Source organism: Colletotrichum godetiae, assembly GCF_030913485.1.
Source record: "Colletotrichum godetiae strain CBS 193.32 chromosome Unknown BDP55scaffold_53, whole genome shotgun sequence".
Classification (NCBI taxonomy): Eukaryota; Fungi; Ascomycota; class Sordariomycetes; order Glomerellales; family Glomerellaceae; genus Colletotrichum; species Colletotrichum godetiae.
The window spans coordinates 157,436-177,552 of record NW_026851301.1 but is presented as its reverse complement, the minus strand read 5'-3'; the positions used below and the strand labels follow the sequence as shown (position 1 = coordinate 177,552).

Here is a 20,117-nt window from a genome sequence, read left to right as displayed (position 1 = left end):
CTCGTCGGGCAGAAGGTGACATTTTTGCATTGATGCGCATTTTTTGCCAAGTTGATCTATGCATCCAGAATTTGGAGTTCTTCTACATGCAGGCTCAATATGATGCCTCAGTTACGATCATGCTTGAACAACCTTGCCGCTAATAACTCCAAGTGAGGACTGGGTATCCAACTGATGGGACGAAGGACGTGTAAACTACAGTGAGTTAGCTAAATAAATATTGGTAAATCTCTCAACACCTTGCGAGTTCGTCGCAACGTGGAAAAACGCAGTAACTTGGTTAGTGGTTATATTGCTGAAACAATATAAAAGCTGCATTTGAAATCCATTTAGCTCGACTTCAAGAGTCTTGATGCAATCGGAATACAGAACCATTCTGATATCTTTCTCGCATGTTTTGAGTTTTTTTGATGCTGGTTTAGTAGCATGTTTGTTTGCTGAGGCTTCTATGTCGCGATGGAGTGTAGTCAAACGAAGCCAAGGTCCTCAACACCAAGCCGGCTAAAACGGCCGGTTAGGTCGGCAAACCCGTGATCATGATGGATCACCAGAACCACCATTGTGGAAACAACCCCAGCCTAAGCTTAATCGAAAGTTTATTCCCTCTGTTCTCAATCTTATTTTGACTTGGGGGTTGGTCATTCTGCGCCTTGGCATACACCGTCGCCGTCGCCGCGACTTCGGCAGCGATCTCCGTCCGCACTCGGAGGATGGGAAAGCGCCACAATATAAGGATCACTTTCGCAGACTCGTACCCCATCAACGAGCAAAGAATGTTTCGGGAGTCCGCCGATTGGCTGCCAAATTATTTTGTTGTGTGACATGTGTTCCCAACTTGAATGATAGTCGCCGAAGACATTGAAAGTCTTGGCAAAGTCACCGGAGGGGAGCAAAATGTCTTCGGATGGATAGGCATTGTATGGGATTCCATCGAGTATTAAAATAGCAAACGAATTTCGATTTCTGAACTTTCAAAAAAACCCAATTCAATAAGTCATCAGTATCAGTCAGATAAACTCATAACTTGGGCATTCAAAAAAAAAAAAAAACATGCATTACCTCCAAACAGCACTCGCCATCATCGCCGCGGCGGGCCCATCTCTCGCAGATAGCGACTTCTCCGTCATCACAGGCACAGGCGCACCTCACGGCATCAGCACCTCAGACTGGAACTCAGCAATGGTCCATCCCAACTTGACTACCTCATACCGCTTCGACGGCCCAGATGTATCAGCTGCCTTCCCGCCAAACAACGATTCCGCATGGACGGCGGCCCCCTTTGACCTCAGCATCAATGTCGCCGCGCGAGTCCACACCACTCGCGACGACAAGCGTCAATTACAACAGTTATCATACCGGCTTCGGGGCAGAAATGATGATGACAGCGACAATGATGATGACGATAATGACAACAACAGGAACAAGAACAGAAACCGCAACTATTTCACGGGTTCCTCGATCAACCTCAACCAAGTCGACGGACAACAAACCGTCGGCGCGGGTTGGAAGCTTTGCGTTAACATTTTCATACCGAGACTAGACCGGGTGGCGAGAAGCGGTTCTCAAGATGACAGCGGCGATTGCGGCGCTTCCCTCTCTGCCGAATGTCGCCAAAAGCTCTTGGAGACATCATCTGGCCAGTTTGGGACATGCGGGGTTGCAGACTTGCCCAGCGCATGCAAGGATTTCCTCGAGGATGCCAACGGTGAACGCTTTGGTTTCTGTAAGTTTCCATTCCACTACTTCATGGTATCAAAAATTGGTAGCTTACTTACATACTTCCATAGCTCCCAACATTGCCTCTGGATCCCAAATCTTTGCCTACGGATCCCAAGCCTACAACTGGGGCAACAACGACAACAACAACGACGACCGCCGACGCGGAGGCGAATATGCCATTGCGAGCCGGATGATTTGGCCCGTGATGCTGACCTGGGGCGGCTCTGGTGATGCTGCGGAGAGCCGGGCTACTCTGCACTGCGTCCGCGCGAAAGATGTCGTTTCGGGGAGCGATGTGCCTCAGAGTCTAAGCGAAGATGATGATGACGATAATGACAACGACGACGACGACGATAATGATCGTAACCGTAATGCGGCTGGGATCAAGGGGCCCTTTGCTGGGTGGTCGGTGTTCTTGACTGTGCAGGTTGCTCTTGCGATGATACTCTACTGCTAGAGTATGTTTGAGTTTAGTTTCACAAGCCTGAATGGACTGCGGGCTCTTCTCACGGGCTTTGAAAAGGGTGGATAAGTTTAAAATCGGGTGAATCATTGGCGTGGGTAGAAATTTGGGAAGTTGGGAGTATGACGGGCATGCTTCGACAAGGACACACCATGGTTTGAATTCAAGGGCGTAGACTAGCATGCCATCCAAATGAATAGACTTGGCTTGTTCAGAATTATCTTCGTCTTCATTTTAAAAACCATCTTCCATCTGTTAGGTTTACATGGTTAACTCACCTACTCGATTGAAGCTGGCGTCTCCATCCTTCCGAGAAAGGTTCTCAGATCCTCAAGAGCAATGCGTCGCTCGCCGTTCAACGTCTTCCCTAACGGCCAAGAGATTCCCTTACCCGAACCAAAGATTCCGCGGTACTTGTTCCAGTTGTTGCCCGGATCTTCTACAAGACTCTCCCTGATCAAGCCCATATCCCACACTTCCCTGCTAAACTCAACCCCAGGAAACTGCTCTTCCACCAAATCTGCCGCGGTCTCGTACGAAACCGTATCTCCAGCAACATATACTACATTCCGACCTTCACCAGGAATACCACGGGGCTCAAAGACCACCTCAGCCGTCATCCTTGCAATGTCATCCGGCTGCGTAAGCGTAACCTCAACATCCCAGCCCCCAAGGGCTCGCAACTTTCTCTCTTCAAAATCCACAACACCGAATTCCTTGACAAACAGGAAGCTCATAAAGAGACCAGAGCTAACAATAACCCACTCTGTCTCCCTCTGAGCACGTAGCATGTCTCTGACATCAAGCTGCTCGTCAAACAGCGTCTGCGTGCTGCCCCGGCCAATAACATCATAATCGACGCCAAATTGCCAGGGAAAGTACCGACGGACCTTGGCCAGGAGAACAGCTTCGCAGATGCGCAGTTGTGTTCCGACAGGGCCGACGAAGCCTGTGCAGCTTATGACGATGTCATATTTTGCAAAGATGGAGGCGAGAGATTGGAGGGAGTCGTGTACGACGTCGCCGGGTTCGAGGGAGATGCCGAGGGATGTGAAGTGTGCAATGGATTTGGCTTTCGATCGGTCGGATGAAGATATGGTGGAGGGGCGGAGGAGGACGGAGATTGGAGAGTTTGGAGGACGCGAGGAGTGTGATGTTAAGGCGTTGAGGATGGCTGTACCAAGTTCGCCTGCTCCGAGAACGAGGATTGACATATTTGTGAGAATGATGAGAGATGACTTGGAGAGCGCAGCTACACTCGAATGATGTTTTGAACGGGTAAGCAGTTGTGGTGATGGTGAACTGTGTTTGAAAACGCCCACATTCAGGCATCGAGGAGGTGAGGATGCGATTTTGTGCTTGTTATGGTTATTGCGGCCTGCTTGACGTCTTATCACAAGCTGTTACACGTGGATTCTCGCACAATTTATGTTCAGAGAAAGAACACGAGCCTGGTTTCGAAGTGGCAAATACGAGAAAGGCACGTAACCTTGTGTTGATCGGGAGCGGTGTGGAGTCCTCAACGGTGACTTCCACGGAGCCTTGGCCTGAGTAAGCACCGGCGTTACGGCGGCTAAACCCGGTTGTGGAGCTCCGTGGCCGGCCACAGGTCCGGACGAGACGAAGGGGTCAACGAAGACAACCGCCCTCATATTTGGCAACTATTTTCATTCTAGTCACGTGTACGGTCAATTGGTTATGAAGAGTAATATGCAATGTCATTATTTTATAGTCGAGGGGGCGTAAAAGTCATTATATCCAGTCCTCTCCATCCTGTATTTACGATCTCCGTGGATCAAGTGCCCAAAGACACACCTCCAAACCGTCTGGTATCAAGCATCATGCCCAACTCCGGATATCATCAAACAAGTTTTATGCAACAGACACCTCAAACGCTCTCTCATCGTCGTCCCCCTGAATGCCCTCACGGCACCCACGGCCTGCTTTCCTCAACAACACTCCGCTGCTGCATCACCAACTCCTCATACGTGTCCGGGAGCCGCGGCCACTGTGGCTGCGACCACTCGTCGCCCGCAGGCACGGCAGGATACCCGCTCTTCAACGTGAGCACGGCGTCCACCGTCTCCTCGATCTCATCGTCGTCCACTTCTGAGTCAGCCTCGTCGAGCGGTGTGCACGCCTGGAACGGCTCCTCACGACGCACTGCATCCACGGCGTCTTTGATGACTTCCTCCCACCAGTCGACCTCGTCCCATGACTGCTGCTCCGCTTCATCGTCAGAAGTATCGTCTGAGTGATCCAGCTCTTGGACCTGGACCTGGCCATGGGTATCCACCTTTTCCAGCCCTTTGAGATCTTGCTCCTCTTCATCGGTCTCGTCGTCGACTTCTAATATGTCCTGCTGCGTCGGTTCGGGGACCCTCCTGCCAGGTTGCATCGCATGCACTGCCTCGATCGGCAACCCCGTGATGATGGACACAGCCGCCTCGATCCCCCTCTTAACAGCAAGCGCGCCGAGCAGCAGCTTCAACGCATGTTCCCACCGGCCCTGCAGCATAAACATCTTGCCCCGGCACCACTCATACTTGATGAAATTCCGATGATGGCTCGGCCGGCCCCAGTACTCCCTCTGCAGCTGCGAATACGCAATCAACGCATTCGTCTTGTCACCCGCCAGCTCGTACAGGTACGCGAGGTACTTTAGTATATTTCGAATCTGCGCCTCGTCCTGGAAATCGTTTGACGCCGCCCTCTCGATCTCGAGACACTTGCGGTACTCGTACGCCGCCTCCTCATGTAGTCCCGCGCACCGCAGCGTATGCGCGAGGTTCAGCCGCGTCTCGAGCGTCTGCTCGACCACGCGCGCGACGTCGCCCGCCTCGCGCCGGCACATGTCACGCAGGATGACAATCGCCTCGTCCCACCTCCTCAAAGCCTTGAGCGCCGTGACGTGGTCCTCCATATTACGCAGCGTCACGGTGCTGCAGACACCGAATCGGGCCCTGTGCTCGTCCAGCACGCGCTGGAATCGTCGGCAAAGACCAATGACCTCGTCGTACTTTTTCAGCCGCAGGCTCGTAAGCCGCGCCAGCTTCAGAGTCCACTCGCCGTTAGCATAGTGTAGCAGGTCGGCGGCCAGGTCCATGTTGCCAATCTCCACGCGGGCCTCCTCATCTCGGCCCCGCTCTGAGAGACACATTGCGATATTGTAGTCGATGGCGGCCTTCTCTTCATGTCCGAATACGGGTACCTCCTCGTTCCAGTCCCGCGCGATGCGGTACGCGATCTCGGCCTCTTCATACTTGTCCTGGTTTACGAGCATGCTTGCCAGGTCGCGCTGCGCTTCGATCGTCGTGACGTGGCGTTTTCCCCTCCGCCGTACCAGTGTGGGCACGAGCTCGCGCAGCAGCTTCTCCCCTTCGGCCCAGCGACTCGTGTAGTAGTAGATCTCGCCCAGCTCGACCATGGAGTGCAGGCAAAAGTCGCGCCATGAGCCTGTGAAGAGGGTCCAGCGGAATGATCTTCCCCTACTGCTGCCCGAATCCGACGACCGCCCCTCGCGGCTCTGGCGTAGCAGGCGCTCGGCGAGGTGGGCCAGCTCTTCGGCCTCGGCAATGTCGCCCAGGTCCTCGCGGCGCACGAGGGTGTCGCCGAGGAGCAAGACGGCACGCATGAGGTAGAAGGTCTGGTCCTCGCTCGTCGGGAGACCCTCGAGGAGAAGTTTCGCCATGCGCAGGTGGTGCTGGGCCGAGATCCAGTCCTCGGGGGTCTGGTTGCGGTAGGCGTGGCCGACGCTCAGCAGGGCGAGGCCTTCGGTCAGCGTCCCCAGGCCTTGGGACTGGCGGAGGGCGAAGGTGCCGAGGCGCAGAGCCATGCGCCATTTCCCGCGGAGCTTGAGGAGCTCTGAGGTGCCGAGGAGGGTGAGGATGGAGGCTTTGTCGGAGGTGCGGCTCACCGCCCCCCATCGCGTAGCCTTGTTCGGGCGCATGGCGGATGGTCTTCTTGGGGGTTTCGGGCTGGCTCACCGCGTCGGGGGGTTTTGCTGTTGGGGGATGTCGCCCCCTCGAAAGAACTTGATCGTGTTTCGCTGTCTGTCGTCGGCGTCGGGAGCGTCGCGGGTGTCGTCGGGACAGTGAAGTCTATGGGCTTGAAGCCGAGTAAGTGTCGCAAAGGTGAAGCGCGAATGAAAAAGGTGAGGAATGCGGCCGTTTAGGTGAGAGGTCGGCAGAGTGAGATGAGAGTGAGTCAAAATTTGATGAGCTCGGTGAACGTGTGCAGTGAGCTGAGCGAGCCAGACCAGTGGCTGTCCTCCCTGAGAAGCCAAGTCTGGCCAGTTCCCGAGCCCTTCTTCTTTCCCACTGCACGTCGCGTTGGAGAAAGGTTAATGTGAGAGAAGTGAGTTGAGGCGAGTGAGAAAGTGAAAATAAGGTGGTTCGGAGTAAGCCACGCAGAAGACCCCCTCCCTCCTTGTGGCCACCACACCTGAGCTGCCTTGGGAATGGGTTGTCGGTTGGAGCTTGTCCTGGTTCCTGATTTTGGATGGGGAGGGTTGCAAGATCGAAACGAGGCGAAAAGAAAGGTGTGGACAGTTGGTGGTGAGAAAGAAACGGCGAGGCGGCGGCGGACAGAGCTTGAGCTTTGGAGTAAAGCCACGCTTACTCGCTGCAGCCCGGAACCCAAACAAGTCGAGGTAAGGTGATCGATCTCCCTTTTGGCCCTTGTTTTTGCCTTCGTCGACATGCACACTACCTTAGCTGCCACGGTGCTTAGGCTTCGGAGGATGCCAGTGGTCGCGAACCATGGGACACAAGTCACAGAGCAAGTTGGAGGGAACATGAAGGGGGGCTGGACCGCGTGCATATGGCCATGCGACCACTCAGGGCGAGGCACTTGTCCTGCAGATCTAGGACGTGCCAGTGTGCGTGCTTCAGGACGAAGCCATCTGACGCCCAATCATCAACAGGATCCGGCGGTAAGACCGGCAGTCAGAATTTCAGAAAAAGGGTCCGAAAGGGATGATGGAGTGTGGAGAGGTCCTGGCCGGCGTCGTATCCGATCGTCGAGCGGAGGGCGGGATGAAGTAGGGTCACCCTTCAACCATGCAATAGCCGAGTCCCGACAAGGAAGAGAGCTTGACAAAAGTATCAATAAGACTGTCTTATGGCCCTGATCAGAGGCTGGATTGGGCGAGACATGGTGATTGGCATGGGACAAAGTTGGGGCCAAAGGTTGGGTGGCGGGGCCAAAGTCGACAAACACAGCATAAACAGCATAAACAGCATGGATTCATGGAAGCTTTCAGGCATTCCGCGCCGGACGAGCTCCCTGTTATGATCTATGGGCGCCAAAAGCCTCGGCACTGGACCCTTTTACCGCAAGGTACAATGTAAGGGAAGATCAACTTGTTGACCATATTATCTAAGCAGACACAGGCATCCAGGGACATGACAAATGGCGCTATTAGAGACAAAGCGCCCCGAGCCATGCCCCAACGAGAATCGGGTCGCTTCTCTTGTCTCTCCCTGCAGTGTTGCTGAGAAACATCTGGGTCCTAGGCTGAGGTGTGCTGTGGATAGCTGGAATATTGGAATAACAACATATTGCATGGTAAAAGCATAGCTTCCAAGAACAGATGATCACAAATGATCACAGACGGAGAGACATTGAATCGGAAAAGAAAGTCCAGCACTTAAAGAACGTTTGCTTGTTCCACCACGCGATGTGCCGCTCACGCTCTAATAGCCAACTGAGCGTCGCTTTCCAGAAGGAACGAAACCTGAAACAAGCCGCCAACAGGACTGTGCGCAATTCCCGATTAAACCACTCCAAGACCTATCCAGATTCAGAAACATTTCCTTCATCTTTCCTCTTACCCCAGACTTCGGAATCGCTCTCAAGTAGATGAACAGACAGATCCAACCGATAGCCGTTTGAATACTGTTGTTGACATGCTTCTAGGCTGTCCCAAGACTTTGGCTGATTATGAGGTTGACGTTCAAGTCGGCAGCTTGGTCCACGCGCGCCCTACGCTACGACCAGGCCATTGTCCCCAACATGAAAGTCAAGCAACGCACGTTGGCGGTCTGTCTATCCGTATAGGCAATTAGAGAGCTCTAGTACGTCATTGTCCGTCTTGATTCGGGGATTCGAAGGATTGTCTGCAGTCTTCCCGTGCCCATGTCCGGCTCTCCGCGCCTGCATTTACGGACTTCGGTCCCCGAGACGCACACTAGGTCGGAGGATTACATCGGACGCCTCCGTCAACGTGGATTACCCCTTGTTGTGCAGGTCATCGAGCCTGGCTTAATGGGAAATCTTCGATTCTCCGTAGGTAGGTTAGTACTTGGGTCCTAAGGCACGCTTCTATAGTCATGTTTATTTTGGTCGAATTCCATGCCGTGCATTATCAATCAGCTATCGTTGAGCGCGGCGATGATAATAATTGAAGCAGATTCTATGTCTATTAAATATTGCGATTAAGTCGGTAGCAATCTGGAATGCTCTGCAAAGCGCAGCAAGAAAACAATGCATCTAGTGCCAACCCTGCATCTAACAACGTTCCTCCCATCCTCTTCTAAAACCCTGGAAAAGTACATCCCGTCCATATGTCTACCACAAAGGAGATACTCGTCACATCTCAACTACTCCTTCTTGACCTTCTTGTTCTTAGGCATGCGCACCAGCCAGTACACAAGCGCAGCCACGACAATGTTGAAGATGCAGTACGCCCACATCAGCCCAAAGTTCCTCCATCGGTGGTCAAAGTCGACATTGATCCCCTTCAAAAAGGTGTTGGTATCCGACATGGCGCAGTACTGGCACTCCTCGGTCCCGTTGACGGCATCCGGGTTTGAGAGGTAGCCGCCGGCAGCGGAGATGTAGTCGGACATGTACTGCCCGCACGTCTGCCCACTCGGCGCCGCAAAGGAGACGAACTCGTTGGAGGCGCAGTGCACCGCGGCGTTGGCGAGGGATGTGCCCAGGAAGCCTTCTACCACGTAGGTGAAGGGGTTGACGCGGTACATGAAGATCCAAAAACCTGGGAGGTCATTTGGTCCGGCGAGAATTCTGGTGAATGAGGTGTTAGCTATCGGTTATAAGGGGAATGATGAGTAAAAAACTGGACTTACCCGCAGAAAGCAAACATCATGATCGCAAAGAGGTTGACGATTCCGCCAGCTACCTCGGCGTTTGGCAGGCCTGCAATCATCATGTGGGCAAAAGATCCGGTGAAGATGAAGAACACCCAAACTTGGAGGAACATGGTGATGCCGCGGGAATCGACGGCGTCGGTGGCGTAGGCGTTGCGGTAGAGGCCGATGGGGAAGTACCAGCACACAAAGCAGAAGACGGAGGCAACCTGGAGGATAAGTCAGTTTGGCTGTGGACTAAACAAAACTCTGAAAGAGGCAAAAAGAGACACGTACCGAGTTCCAGGCCATCTCCACCAGGATGTTCGCGAACATGAAGGCCTTCCACGAGTATGCCTTTGAGGGCCTCTCACGCGCCTCGTACATGGTCCGCTGAGATACAAAGATTGGCAGAATTTGCTCAACGACTTGGCTGAATACCGTGAGGAAGATGAAGACGCCAAACATTTGGTTTTGCAAGCCACGTTGCGTGTTTTCAGCGTTCAGAAATGAAAGACCGATGAACAGAGCCTACTGAAGTTAGTTTATGACCCAACTGGAAAGATCTCTCGGGAAGCACTCACAGCACCAAAGGACAGGACTCCCTTTGAGTAGATATAAGCAGGGCTTCTCCAGTATTGCTGAAAAACGCGCTTCGTGACCTCCATGAACTGCGTACTGAAGCCGGCGGCAAACTCCTTGTAAGTAGAGTGATCTTGACCATCAGCCAAGGCAGGTCGCGCAGGACCACCCGAGCACAACCTGGCCAACTCATCCTGAACAGACTGGTACTCGGGTGTTTGGCGCCAGACGGCGGGCCAGTCGATGTCGGTATGAGCACCGGGTGCGGCACCGATTACCTCAAGCATGTACTCTGCGGGATTCGCGCCAGGCGGACATTCTGGCCCACCGTTGCGGACAAAGTAATCAACCAATGTCTGCGAATTCTTGCCAATCTCTCCAAAGTAAACGGTACGGCCGCCACTGGCGAGCAGAAGCAGCCTGTCGAAGCGCTGGAAGAGCATCGCCGAGGGCTGGTGGATGGTGCACAAGATGGCCTGGCCGCTCTTGGTAAGCTTCTCCATTAGGTTGCAAATTGACCACGAGGTCTGGCTGTCGAGACCGGAAGTGGGCTCGTCGAGGAACAAGAGGAGCTGCGGGCGAGCGGCGAGTTCGACGCCAATGGTGAGACGCTTTCTTTGCTCGACGTTGAGGCCTTCGCCGGGCACGCCGATGACGGCGTCGGAGTATTCTTCCATGCCGAGGAGGCCAATGACGGTATCGACGTACTCGAGCTTTTCCTTGCGGGTGTAGTTGGCTGGCTGGCGGAGGATGGCGCTGAAGTTGAGGGCTTCGCGGACGGTGGAGGTATGGAGGTGGAGATCTTGCTGTTGGACATAGCCCGTTTTCCGCTGGAAGGAGTCGTCGCGTGGTTGGCCGTTGACTAGCATGTCACCGGAGATAACGCCCATTGTTACGCGGGTCGCGAGGACGTCGAGCAAGGTGGTCTTGCCAGCTCCAGAAACGCCCTGTTGGTAATGTCAGCTGCTGTCTCCTTGACAGTTGGAATCATACGCCAGGTCGTAACACTTACCATAAGTGCAGTCAGAGTTCCAGGCTTAACCCAGCCGTCTACGTGGTCCAGAATCCGTCGAGGCTCGCCCTTGATCTTGATATCATAGCAGACATCCTTCCAATGGAAAACCGAAGTCTGTTTCTCCATACCCGCGACTCCCTCAGAATCATCCTCGCTTCTATGCTGCGCACCGGCGGCGGGGGGGGCACCAGTCTCAACATCGACGGCGCCTTGCTTGCGGCGCTTACTCATGGCCTTGCGGCTGAAGACCAAGACCTCGCCCTTGGAGCGCTCAGAGGCGATGTATTCGGTAGCGAACAGGTGCAGACCCATGAAGAGAATCATGTAGGCAATCAAAACACCAAAATTCCTCCACCGGTGGGAGTTCTCAAAGCCATATGAGGTGCTGAGGTAGGCCGTGCCGCTGACAAAGTCCTGGCCCGGGACGGAGCCTGCTGAAGAACAGACCCTTTCGTTGGCGGCGACGGAGTCGTAGCCAGGGCCCATGGGCACGAAGGTTGAGCAACGGAAGTCGCGGCCAATGAACTTGTTGAGCATGACGCTCTCGAGACCGTAGTAGACCGGGTTCAGCCACCTGACCCAACCCAGCCAATCCTGCATATACTGAGGCGGAATAGCGAAGCCAGTGTACAGAGCGATGAGGAGCAGGATGATTGATGCCGGAGCCAGAGCTTGGGCGACTGACTTCGTGACGGACCCGATGAGACGGAACATCATCGACATTGTTAACGTCATCGAGAAGGAGATGAGCAGGAAGAAGAAGAAGGCGCCCGGCTCGCGGCGGAGATTGCCCATGAAGTACAAAATGGTATTCATCAGGATGGCATTGACAATCTTGTAGGGCAAATCGACAACCATGGCCGAGAGAGCTTCTGCACTGGGGTGATACAAGGCGTAGCGGGCGTGTTTCTCGACAATCTTACGCTTGGCGTATAACGTCATGATTTCGAGGATGCTGCCAAAGGCATTGATGATGACTGTGAAGAAGAGCAGGATACCGCGGCGGAAGAAGCTGGACGTATTGGTAGGCAGGTTGTAGAAGAGACTGCTAATAATCAAGCCCTCAAAGATGTTGGTGATGAGCATCGTCAGCGTGATGCTGGGGTCGCCCTTGAGCATCACCCAGCTCCGCCAGAGCGTGAGGCGCATCTGCTCCATGTACGAGAGCGTGAACGGCGAGCTCTGACGCTGGGACTTGGACTGGTCGATTCGACGGGATGCGAGGAACTTTTGGTAGTGCTCGCCGCCAAAGGGGTGGCGCTGGATGTAGTCTTCGACGTCCTCGAGGAGGCGGGCGCGTTGCTGGCTCGCTTTCCAGGCGCGGGCAAAGTCGTCGGGGCTGCGCGGTGTCTTGCCCTCCCAGCCGGGGCGGATGACGCGCTCCTGGTGGCTGGTCATTGAGGTGAGGAAGTCGGCTGTTGTTTGTTGCTCTGGGCAGATGAAGCCCAAGCCCTCGAAGTAAGCTTGGGCTTCGGTGGTCTTGCCGAAGTATATTTGGCGGCCTTCATATAGGACGACGACCTTGTCAAAGACCTTGGGGTTTGTTAGTCTGAAAGCTTAGTTTCGCATAATCAATCCCGATGACTTACATCGTAGGCATCTTGGGAAGCTTGGTAGATGGCAACGCACGAAGTGCAGCCCATAGTATCCGCTTGCGTTCTCAAAGTGCGGCAGAACTCGAGGGCGTTGGCGCTGTCAAGACCTCTCGTACTGTTATCCCAGCACTGCAATGGCGAGTAACTCAGGGCAGCCTCCGCGATGGTGACTCGCTTCCGCTCTCCTCCCGAGACTCCACGAACGAAGTCGTCTCCGACCCGGGTGTTCTTCGTATGCGAGATGCCAAACATGGCCATGGTCACATCGCGGAGATGCTCGGCGTACTCCCGTCTGGATATGCCCTCGGGAATGTTCTTTGGGCATCTGGCACGGGCTGCAAAGTACAAGGTGTCTCCAACCGTCAAGTGGGCAAAATGCTCGTCGACCTCGGCGGTGTAGATGGCCTCGCCCCTGAAAGCAGTGCGCATGTCCTTGGGCTGGATGCCCTGGTAGTTGATGGTCGCGTCGTCACTGATGTAGAATCCGTGCGTGTCACCGGCGATCGTCTTTAGCAGGGTTGAGCAGCCAGACCCGGGAGGGCCAAGGACGGCAAGCATCTCGCCGCTATGGACGACGCCCTCAAGGTCGTGAAGGATATCAATGCGTTGCTCTTTTGCACCTGTGAGCTTCTTCACCAAGCTCGCCGCCTCGAGGAAGACATTGCCAACGCTCTTCTGGTAGTCGGTGGATGTGCCATAGCCAAAGACATTGAGGTTCTTGAAGGCGATTCCGGTTGTCTTTGGTGGATTTCCCTCCGAGGTGTCGGTACGGATGTTGTAAAACGCCTTTGCCCACTTTCTTGCGTTGAAGTCGGGACTGCTCGGGTTCAAAGGGCCTTCGGCGGGGACTGGAAAGAGAGAACCAGGGGCGGCGTTCGATTGCGTCGTGTATATGCGAGCAAGCTGCAGAACCTCGTCGTTCATTCGCGTTTCCTGATCAGCAGCATCTTCATGCTTCGTCCATTCTTTCTCGGTGGTTGTGCCAGCGGAATAAGACCCAGAGCTCGGCGGAAGAGCCTTCTTCTCGTTAGTCGATGGAGGTGGCAGAGTGCCACTATCCGTGTCGCTATCAGACCGCATTGTCGCTTTGACGGTCACTCAGACCAGACGACGAGAATAACCCAAATGTACTCAAGTCTGAGGCAGTGATAATTGGTGTAAGTGGAAGTTATTAGGAAGATGGAATTTAGGAAATGGGATGAGTTGACTGAAACGGAAGTTGGAAAAACATCATGCCATCTCAACTTCGAGACGCCAATTATATGTATCTATCTCTGTGCATTAAAACATCTAAGAGCCCCATATTGCCAAGTTGCCAAAAATCTCATCATCATTCATAGTTGCGTTGGTTGCTGACGCTGTTGGTCAGTAGTATTGACCGGACTGGCGGATATTCGTTCGATGAGAGTCCGAATGTCCGCGATTAGGGGTTTCTTCAGCCCTATGGCGCTCAACTGAGACGTGGTTTCGGACTTTGCCAAGACTTCTGTTGGGGTCGACAAGCCTCGATCGAGCTTTTACTTCTTTATAATCTGATCTACTAGCCACGTCCTCGCCAAGCTTAAGAAGCTTAAACAAAGGAACTTGCCGCGGACTAAGACGTATAAACCGTGCCCAGCTGGAACCAGCTGGGCAGAACTTTTGATTGAACAGAGTACGAAGAGAGACAAGCCGGAAGATCTGTTGTTGCTGCTCCAGACTGGGCGTCCGGCGATCTCGGGCCCCTTCAGAACGTGGCCCGCGGCCCCCGCGACTCAGCTTTGTGAGGTTTGTGCTGCGGTGCGTCACGTCGGATAGCTCCAGCAACCCCAAGCAGCCCCCTTGCCAAGCAAACCAGACGGCACCTAATTAGACTTTGCGAGCTCAAACCAATTTTTGACCCCCGAAGAATCGAGATCATGATGCATCATAACGGCTCGGGTGGGATCGTCGCGGGCCTGGCATGGTGTATTTGTCCTCCAAAGCCCCCCCCTCTCTTATTGTAGCACAGCTCGCTGCACCACCAAGAAACTGAATTCTCCGCTCTCCGAGATCCCTTCGACCACTTAGGTAATCATGCCTGACCATTCCGCCCAGTTGAATCCGCTATCGGTGAGTACAACGGAGGTTGCTATAGCTCCATAGTCCGCTACCTGGTTCCAGATCCTACAGACTTGGCTTTCAGGCAATGGCTCCTTCGCCTGTCGTTGTTCATGGCTGACTTGGTTGGCAAATCTCGCTTGGATAGTGCAAAAGATGCAAACACAGAAAGGTTAGTCGTCGCCGTGTTTCTTTGACTATGGTAGTAGAGGGGGTTGACTGACGTTTCTGTCCACGACATCAGGTCCGGTGTAGTCGTGGGATGCCAACATGCGAAAGATGCAAAACCCACGAGACAGAATGCATCTATCCTCAAAGAGTCAAAAGAAAGGTCACTCGGACCTTGACGGACCGTCTATCGTAAGCCTCCGCCCCCCCTCTCTCTCCGTGTCCCCCCTCCACTCGCGAATCTGCACGAGATTTCCGTAAGAGAATCGTTGGCTCAAGACATAGCCTTGGCGAATCCAGGACGACGGATGACGCCCTGTCGACCATACTCGAAAGGTTACAGCGCGTCGAGAAGCACTGCACCACCCTCCCGAATGGAAACCAAGATCCGGAATCCCGAGACGGGCCCCCTGCTTCCGTGGCTGCTGATCCGCCCGCCGTCGCCCCGCCGCCCCGACAACGTACTTCAAGCTCCAACAGCGCCCCATCCAACATATCCTCTCCCGCTCCCTCGAGTGTTGCCGGTGGGCAGGCGACTTCGCCGTGGACGTCATTCGCCACACCGAGCGCGATTCCTGAACTCGATGTCGCGGCTATTCTCAAGGATGCCGTCGATCAAGTGCAACGATTGAGGTTGCAGACTGTGTCTGCTTCGGTCATCACTCAGAACGTCAAGATCCCTCCCGAGTTGGCCAAGCAATGGATCAAAAGTAAGTCTTCTCTTTGTCCAAGTCAAAGCAAATGTGCTCATAGGAAAACCCCGTCGGGCTTCTACTAACGCCACTGCTAGACTACTTCACGCACATGCATACAGACATGTTCCTCAGTCTCGTGAATCCAAAACTCATAGAGATGATTCCGGACCTCCTTGGCCTACCGCATGTCCATCTCGACCCAGCTATCCTGGTAGTCTACTATGGAGTCCTGTATCACGGTTGTGGTCTAGGCCCAACGATGCAGGACACCGATGAAGGCCTGAGATACATTCGGACGCTCTATATATGCTGTCTTCGAACTCTACCACTTTGGCAACGCGAGGCAACAGGGTCCACGACCGACCTTATTGCCGCTCTCACCATGGTAGGCAGTGCTCCCTCGCCTCAATTTAGCAAGCTTGTCCCAGACTAATTATCATTCCGGGACAACAGTGCCGCACTGCAGCCGAGTGCTTCGATGAGGAACTGGCATGGAGAATGTACACCTACGCCTGCGAGTACGCGCAAGCACTTAACCTACACAACCTTGACGCCTACACCGCGGCGATCGGCCAGGACGAGACTAAACTCGATGCAGATCGGAAGGGCTTCTGGGAGCTAATCCAGATTGACTTCTTCTTCAGGTTGCTGTTCAATCGCCCGCCAGCCATCACAGACAGCATGAATACGTGGAAGGTCAACTTACCTTGGCTGTCGTCTGGTAGCGCGCCGCCAGACCTCAATGCCGTTCCGACGGTGACGTTCCTAATGGGCTCAAGACTTACGTTCATTTTATCGCACTTCTTCCAGGATCTTGAGTCCCCGGATTGCAACGAGGATACCATTCGGCCCAAAGCTGAGGAGTACTGTCGAGAAATTGGCCAGCTCTTTGATGAATACCAAATCGTATGACTCCTTTCGGGAAGTGGTCATTGCAAGCTTACTGATCCCTCAAATAGGAAGACTGGATCCAACGAACCGTGGCAACAGGCGCAAAAGCCGACGGCTGGCTGCTCGGCGACGTAGCCATGACCGGTTACACCTACATCATCTTTATCCTGCGCAAGCTCGCCGTCCTCACTTCTAATTCGCCGCGTCCCGTGTCCTGCGACGCGGACATACCCGACTCCCCACTAGCCGTCGAGGCCTCAAGGGGCATGTTGAGAGTCGTGCGTGCTATCCTAGTTCATAATCCGTACCCGGAGACCATGTGTGTGATTCTAGGTATCTACCGCGCCTACGTCTCGTACGCTTGCCTCTTGAACCACGTTCTCCGGGCTGTCGATGTAAGGAGCCACTATGACGACATTGAGCTGTTAGAAGAGATTGGCGAGGTGATGCTCAAAGGGTCCAGGGACGATCGGGACTTTGTGCCGTTGTTAAGGGCTATACAGAGTCTTGGCATAGAGGTCAAGAGAAGGCTGAATGATGTTGCGGCCACGGGTTCAGTTGCGAATGATTTGACTCCGGTGATGATTATAGGGGTCGAGTCTCTGGGAGTTGGCGCTGGATGTGGATGAGGGGACTGCCTCCATGTTCGCGCTCAGAGGGTGACGAAACGAGGTGACTGAACTTGTTGCCTCGCTGCAGTGTAGAGCTTTTGCTTTTGTCATTTGTCTGGATTGGGCCGGCCGTGTTGAGATGATGATTATGTGATAAAAGTACTACATTATACTTTGCGAGGAATTGACTGTTGCTATGAAATCATAACGGCTGTGAGATGTAATGTGTCTCGAGTGCCTTACATCCATTAGTGGTTAGCAGAAAAGACCATTCGTGACGAACTAAGAGAAGGCAAGACATTCGCTAAGCCTATTTGCGTTATTACATGTCCAGAATCTTGCCATTTAAAAGATGTCTTTCATCACCTCAACTCATTCCTTTGACTTCTACATGGTGTGTCGAAATAATTCTAGCATTTGCGACGACGAGTGGCCTGGCTGAAAACTTTTTGCCATCGACACAAACAGTAAAGGCAAATTTGATCAGATTGTGAGATAACCAAGCGTTGATGCATTCAATTACGCCTCAGCATTAATCATTACCATTCGATGATATCTATGACAACAACGGATCCTCCCTCAGCGTGTACTCATATACGCTCTCCAATAAGTCTACTCGCTGTTGACTTCTTGGCTGCAGGTCGAAATCAAACTCTTTTGGCTGCACATTGAAACCCGCAGCAAAGTCATACAGTGGCGGTATGATCTCTTTTCCATTACCATCCGTAGCCCGGGAAACGTTACAAGCCCAAGCAAGCAGTGCGATCTTGAGGTTGAGACTCCGTTCAGCAATATTAATCCCCTGGCAAATCCGACGGCCGTGGCCAAACGCCGTGAACTGCTGCAAGTTTGGATAGACGGTGAGAGGTTCCTTATATGTCGGGTATTTGGGATCCAACCAGCGGTCGGGGTTGAATGCTTCAGGATCGGGATAAGTTGCCGGGTCGCGTTGAATGGCCCACTGCACCGCATGCACCACGGTCCCCTTCTTCAAGTAAAACCCGTTGTAAGTGTCGTCTTCCGTCAGACGGTGAGGAAAACCACCGGCCGTGATCGGGTAGTACCGCAGCGTTTCCTTCACGCACGCCCTCGCAAGCGGAAGCCGCGGCATGTCCTCAAAAGTAGGCAATCTGTCCGGTCCAACAACAGAGTCGACTTCGGCCTGAAGCCTCTCGAACCACCCAGGATTCCGCACAACGCAGAGGATAAACGACGCAAGAGCCGACCCGGACGTCGTACCCGCAGCCTGGAAGACGGATCCCAGCATCCAGTTTGCCTCCCGCCGCGTGAGGCCCCACTGATCTTGGGTATCGAGCCATGTCCTCGCCCACGATGGTGCTTTACTGCGGTCGATCAGCTCCTGGAAGAAATCCTCGTCGCGGCGCCTCCTGGCTCGGAGGTACTTCTTCCAGGGCGCCAGCCACTCTGGCAGATACTTCAGTGATGGGAAGATGTCGACGAGGTATGCGCCGGGCGAGCCCACGCGCTCCAGCTCGTGGACGATGTCGAGCAACATCCGCACCTCGCGATCGTGGCCGGTCTCCGCGCGCAGGCCGTAGATGATCCGCATGCCCAACCCGACGCTGAACCGCTCAAAGAGGGCTTCGTAGTCGCGCGGCTTGCGGATCAGGTCGCGGATAAGTCGTACCGCCTCGATGCGCTGCTCCGTTTCATATTGCGGCGCGACGGGCGACATGGTCACCTGATGCAAGAACCTGCGGTAGTTTCGCCATTTCTCGTCGTACGGTAGTAGTAGAAGCATATGGTCATCAGTCAAGAAGTGCGAGGACGCCGGCGCATAGTGCCGATCGCTGTAGATGTTGCCCCGCTGGCGGAGGAGCTCGTTGGCGGCGGCCTCGGTGCCGAGGAGGACGTGCTCCTGGCCGCCCGGGAGGGCAAGGCGGACGACGGGGCCGTGCTCCTTGATGAGCTCGTGGAAGGCCAACCAGGAGTGCACCGGCGGGATCGAGACTAGGTTGCCGATGAGGGGCTTGGGTTTGGGGCCTGGCGGGAGGGTTGTCCCCGACGGAAGGGTCGGCTTTTTCGGGCGGAGGACGAGGTAGAGGATCGCGAAAAGGATCGCGGCCCCGGCGGTCAGGTATGGGTCGACGAAGCCTTGGAGCAGAAACATGGTCACCGAACTGCTATGCTTGATGTTCACGGTGATTGTGCATGGCTCGCTGGTCAGGAGACTTCCCAGGCAAGAGGGCGAGGATGGTCATGCTCTGCCGGGCCCCGAGAACTTCTTCAAGCTTTCGCGTTTCTTTGTCTCATTAAAGACCCCCGCAGTGATAGCAGCCCGTCATATTGGTCAAACCCCCACTCGTTTCCGCAGTATGCCAATGGGAGGGAGCTTTTTACAATCTACCAGCCAAGAACATGGTGTTGTAATATCATTAGCGCACGCGAGTCATGCTCACCTTGCCCTTACCGGCACTAGATTCGCCTCCTTTGTTCGCTAGAGGCCTTCTACCGGCCGTTGCTGGACGTAATTCTTGTTCCAAAGCCTCGGCCAAGGGAATTGCCTCCTCGTTGCGTCCGTAGAAGCTATTTCTATGCCGGATTCGGCTTGCTATGGAAGCCATGACCTTTCAGGCTATGAAACGTTGTTTTGAAGCACCGCTGCGCCAAGGTGGCACAGCAGCAAGTGCCGCCATGTATCCGTACAAACGAACGGCGGGCGGGGAGAAATTGATTCAGATAATCTGACGTGATTCGGCGGAACTTGGGCATATCCAGCTACGAGAGTTCCTTCCCCCCGCTTCTGTGCCTAAAACCACTGCGTCGGGTTCGTGGCCTCGGTGAGCTCCAACTCACCTTACCCGCGTCCCGCCTGCACATCGATGACTCGGCGGCCGGATGATACGGAGACTGGCCACGATGTTCCTGCACGCCGGCGCCGGCGCCGTAGTAAGGATGCCGCGGGAGCTGGGCTCTCAGAACCCGTGCTAGAAGGCAAAAGTCAACGTGTGTTTCCTTGGGATTTCTCTGAGTGTGTTCACCGTAGACACTTCAATCACGTTTTCCATTTCCCTAACCGCGCTGTTACCAATCTGTTGTAAGATTGCTACGCCTCCACGCATTGATTGAATAGCGGTGGTAGACGGCATCCCACAAAGTTACTGATATCACCCCTATCCCACCGGCCGTTGAAGACTTCAGATCTCGATATGAGTCATTGCAGCGGGCTTTTCTACGACGACGGAAT

General features: G+C 54.2%; 7 protein-coding genes across 7 annotated transcripts; 2 read left to right on the top strand and 5 right to left on the bottom strand.

Annotated features, from left to right (window-relative positions):
• Window positions 1–1,050: 1,050 nt before the first annotated feature.
• BDP55DRAFT_636399 (uncharacterized protein) lies at window positions 1,051–2,176 on the top strand (the record flags this gene model as incomplete). The annotated part of the gene is made up of 2 exons (XM_060572877.1): window positions 1,051–1,723; window positions 1,788–2,176. The coding sequence occupies 2 exons, from the start codon at window positions 1,051–1,053 to the stop codon at window positions 2,174–2,176; spliced, it is 1,062 nt and encodes a 353-aa protein (XP_060424848.1).
• Window positions 2,177–2,460: 284 nt separating this feature from the next.
• Window positions 2,461–3,396, bottom strand: BDP55DRAFT_732780 (isoflavone reductase; the record flags this gene model as incomplete). Its single annotated transcript, XM_060579989.1, has 1 exon — window positions 2,461–3,396. One exon carries the CDS (start codon window positions 3,394–3,396, stop codon window positions 2,461–2,463), a length of 936 nt encoding a protein of 311 aa, XP_060424847.1.
• A 710-nt stretch (window positions 3,397–4,106) lies between these two features.
• BDP55DRAFT_561843 (uncharacterized protein) lies at window positions 4,107–6,131 on the bottom strand (the record flags this gene model as incomplete). The annotated part of the gene is made up of 1 exon (XM_060570105.1): window positions 4,107–6,131. One exon carries the CDS (start codon window positions 6,129–6,131, stop codon window positions 4,107–4,109), a length of 2,025 nt encoding a protein of 674 aa, XP_060424846.1.
• A 128-nt stretch (window positions 6,132–6,259) lies between these two features.
• On the bottom strand, window positions 6,260–7,153 carry BDP55DRAFT_324914 (uncharacterized protein). The gene has a single exon (XM_060566803.1). The coding sequence runs from the start codon at window positions 7,001–7,003 to the stop codon at window positions 6,389–6,391; it is 615 nt and encodes a 204-aa protein (XP_060424845.1). The 5' UTR covers window positions 7,004–7,153; the 3' UTR covers window positions 6,260–6,388.
• Window positions 7,154–8,587: 1,434 nt separating this feature from the next.
• On the bottom strand, window positions 8,588–13,389 carry BDP55DRAFT_619009 (ABC-2 type transporter; the record flags this gene model as incomplete). Its single annotated transcript, XM_060571307.1, has 6 exons — window positions 8,588–9,211; window positions 9,274–9,503; window positions 9,571–9,804; window positions 9,858–10,802; window positions 10,868–12,403; window positions 12,460–13,389. The coding sequence occupies 6 exons, from the start codon at window positions 13,387–13,389 to the stop codon at window positions 8,785–8,787; spliced, it is 4,302 nt and encodes a 1,433-aa protein (XP_060424844.1). The 3' UTR covers window positions 8,588–8,784.
• A 644-nt stretch (window positions 13,390–14,033) lies between these two features.
• BDP55DRAFT_677692 (uncharacterized protein) lies at window positions 14,034–17,114 on the top strand. Its single transcript, XM_060575932.1, has 7 exons — window positions 14,034–14,556; window positions 14,693–14,716; window positions 14,789–14,904; window positions 15,013–15,422; window positions 15,503–15,792; window positions 15,861–16,313; window positions 16,367–17,114. Exons 1-7 carry the CDS (start codon window positions 14,521–14,523, stop codon window positions 16,925–16,927), a joined length of 1,890 nt encoding a protein of 629 aa, XP_060424843.1. The 5' UTR covers window positions 14,034–14,520; the 3' UTR covers window positions 16,928–17,114.
• Window positions 17,115–17,403: 289 nt separating this feature from the next.
• On the bottom strand, window positions 17,404–19,314 carry BDP55DRAFT_677689 (cytochrome P450). Its single transcript, XM_060575931.1, has one exon. The coding sequence runs from the start codon at window positions 19,038–19,040 to the stop codon at window positions 17,466–17,468; it is 1,575 nt and encodes a 524-aa protein (XP_060424842.1). The 5' UTR covers window positions 19,041–19,314; the 3' UTR covers window positions 17,404–17,465.
• Between the last annotated feature and the right edge of the window lie 803 nt (window positions 19,315–20,117).

Excerpts from the sequence above, each read along its gene's own strand:
- BDP55DRAFT_324914 (XM_060566803.1), bottom strand. The coding sequence starts at position 7,003 with ATGCACGCGGTCCAGCCCCCCTTCATGTTCCCTCCAACTTGCTCTGTG.
- BDP55DRAFT_677692 (XM_060575932.1), top strand. The coding sequence starts at position 14,521 with ATGCCTGACCATTCCGCCCAGTTGAATCCGCTATCG. Across the intron at positions 14,717-14,788 it reads AAAGATGCAAACACAGAAAG|GTCCGGTGTAGTCGTGGGAT; the intron begins GTTAGTCGTCGC and ends CCACGACATCAG. Across the intron at positions 15,423-15,502 it reads GGCCAAGCAATGGATCAAAA|ACTACTTCACGCACATGCAT; the intron begins GTAAGTCTTCTC and ends CGCCACTGCTAG.
- BDP55DRAFT_677689 (XM_060575931.1), bottom strand. The coding sequence starts at position 19,040 with ATGTTTCTGCTCCAAGGCTTCGTCGACCCATACCTGACCGCCGGGGCC.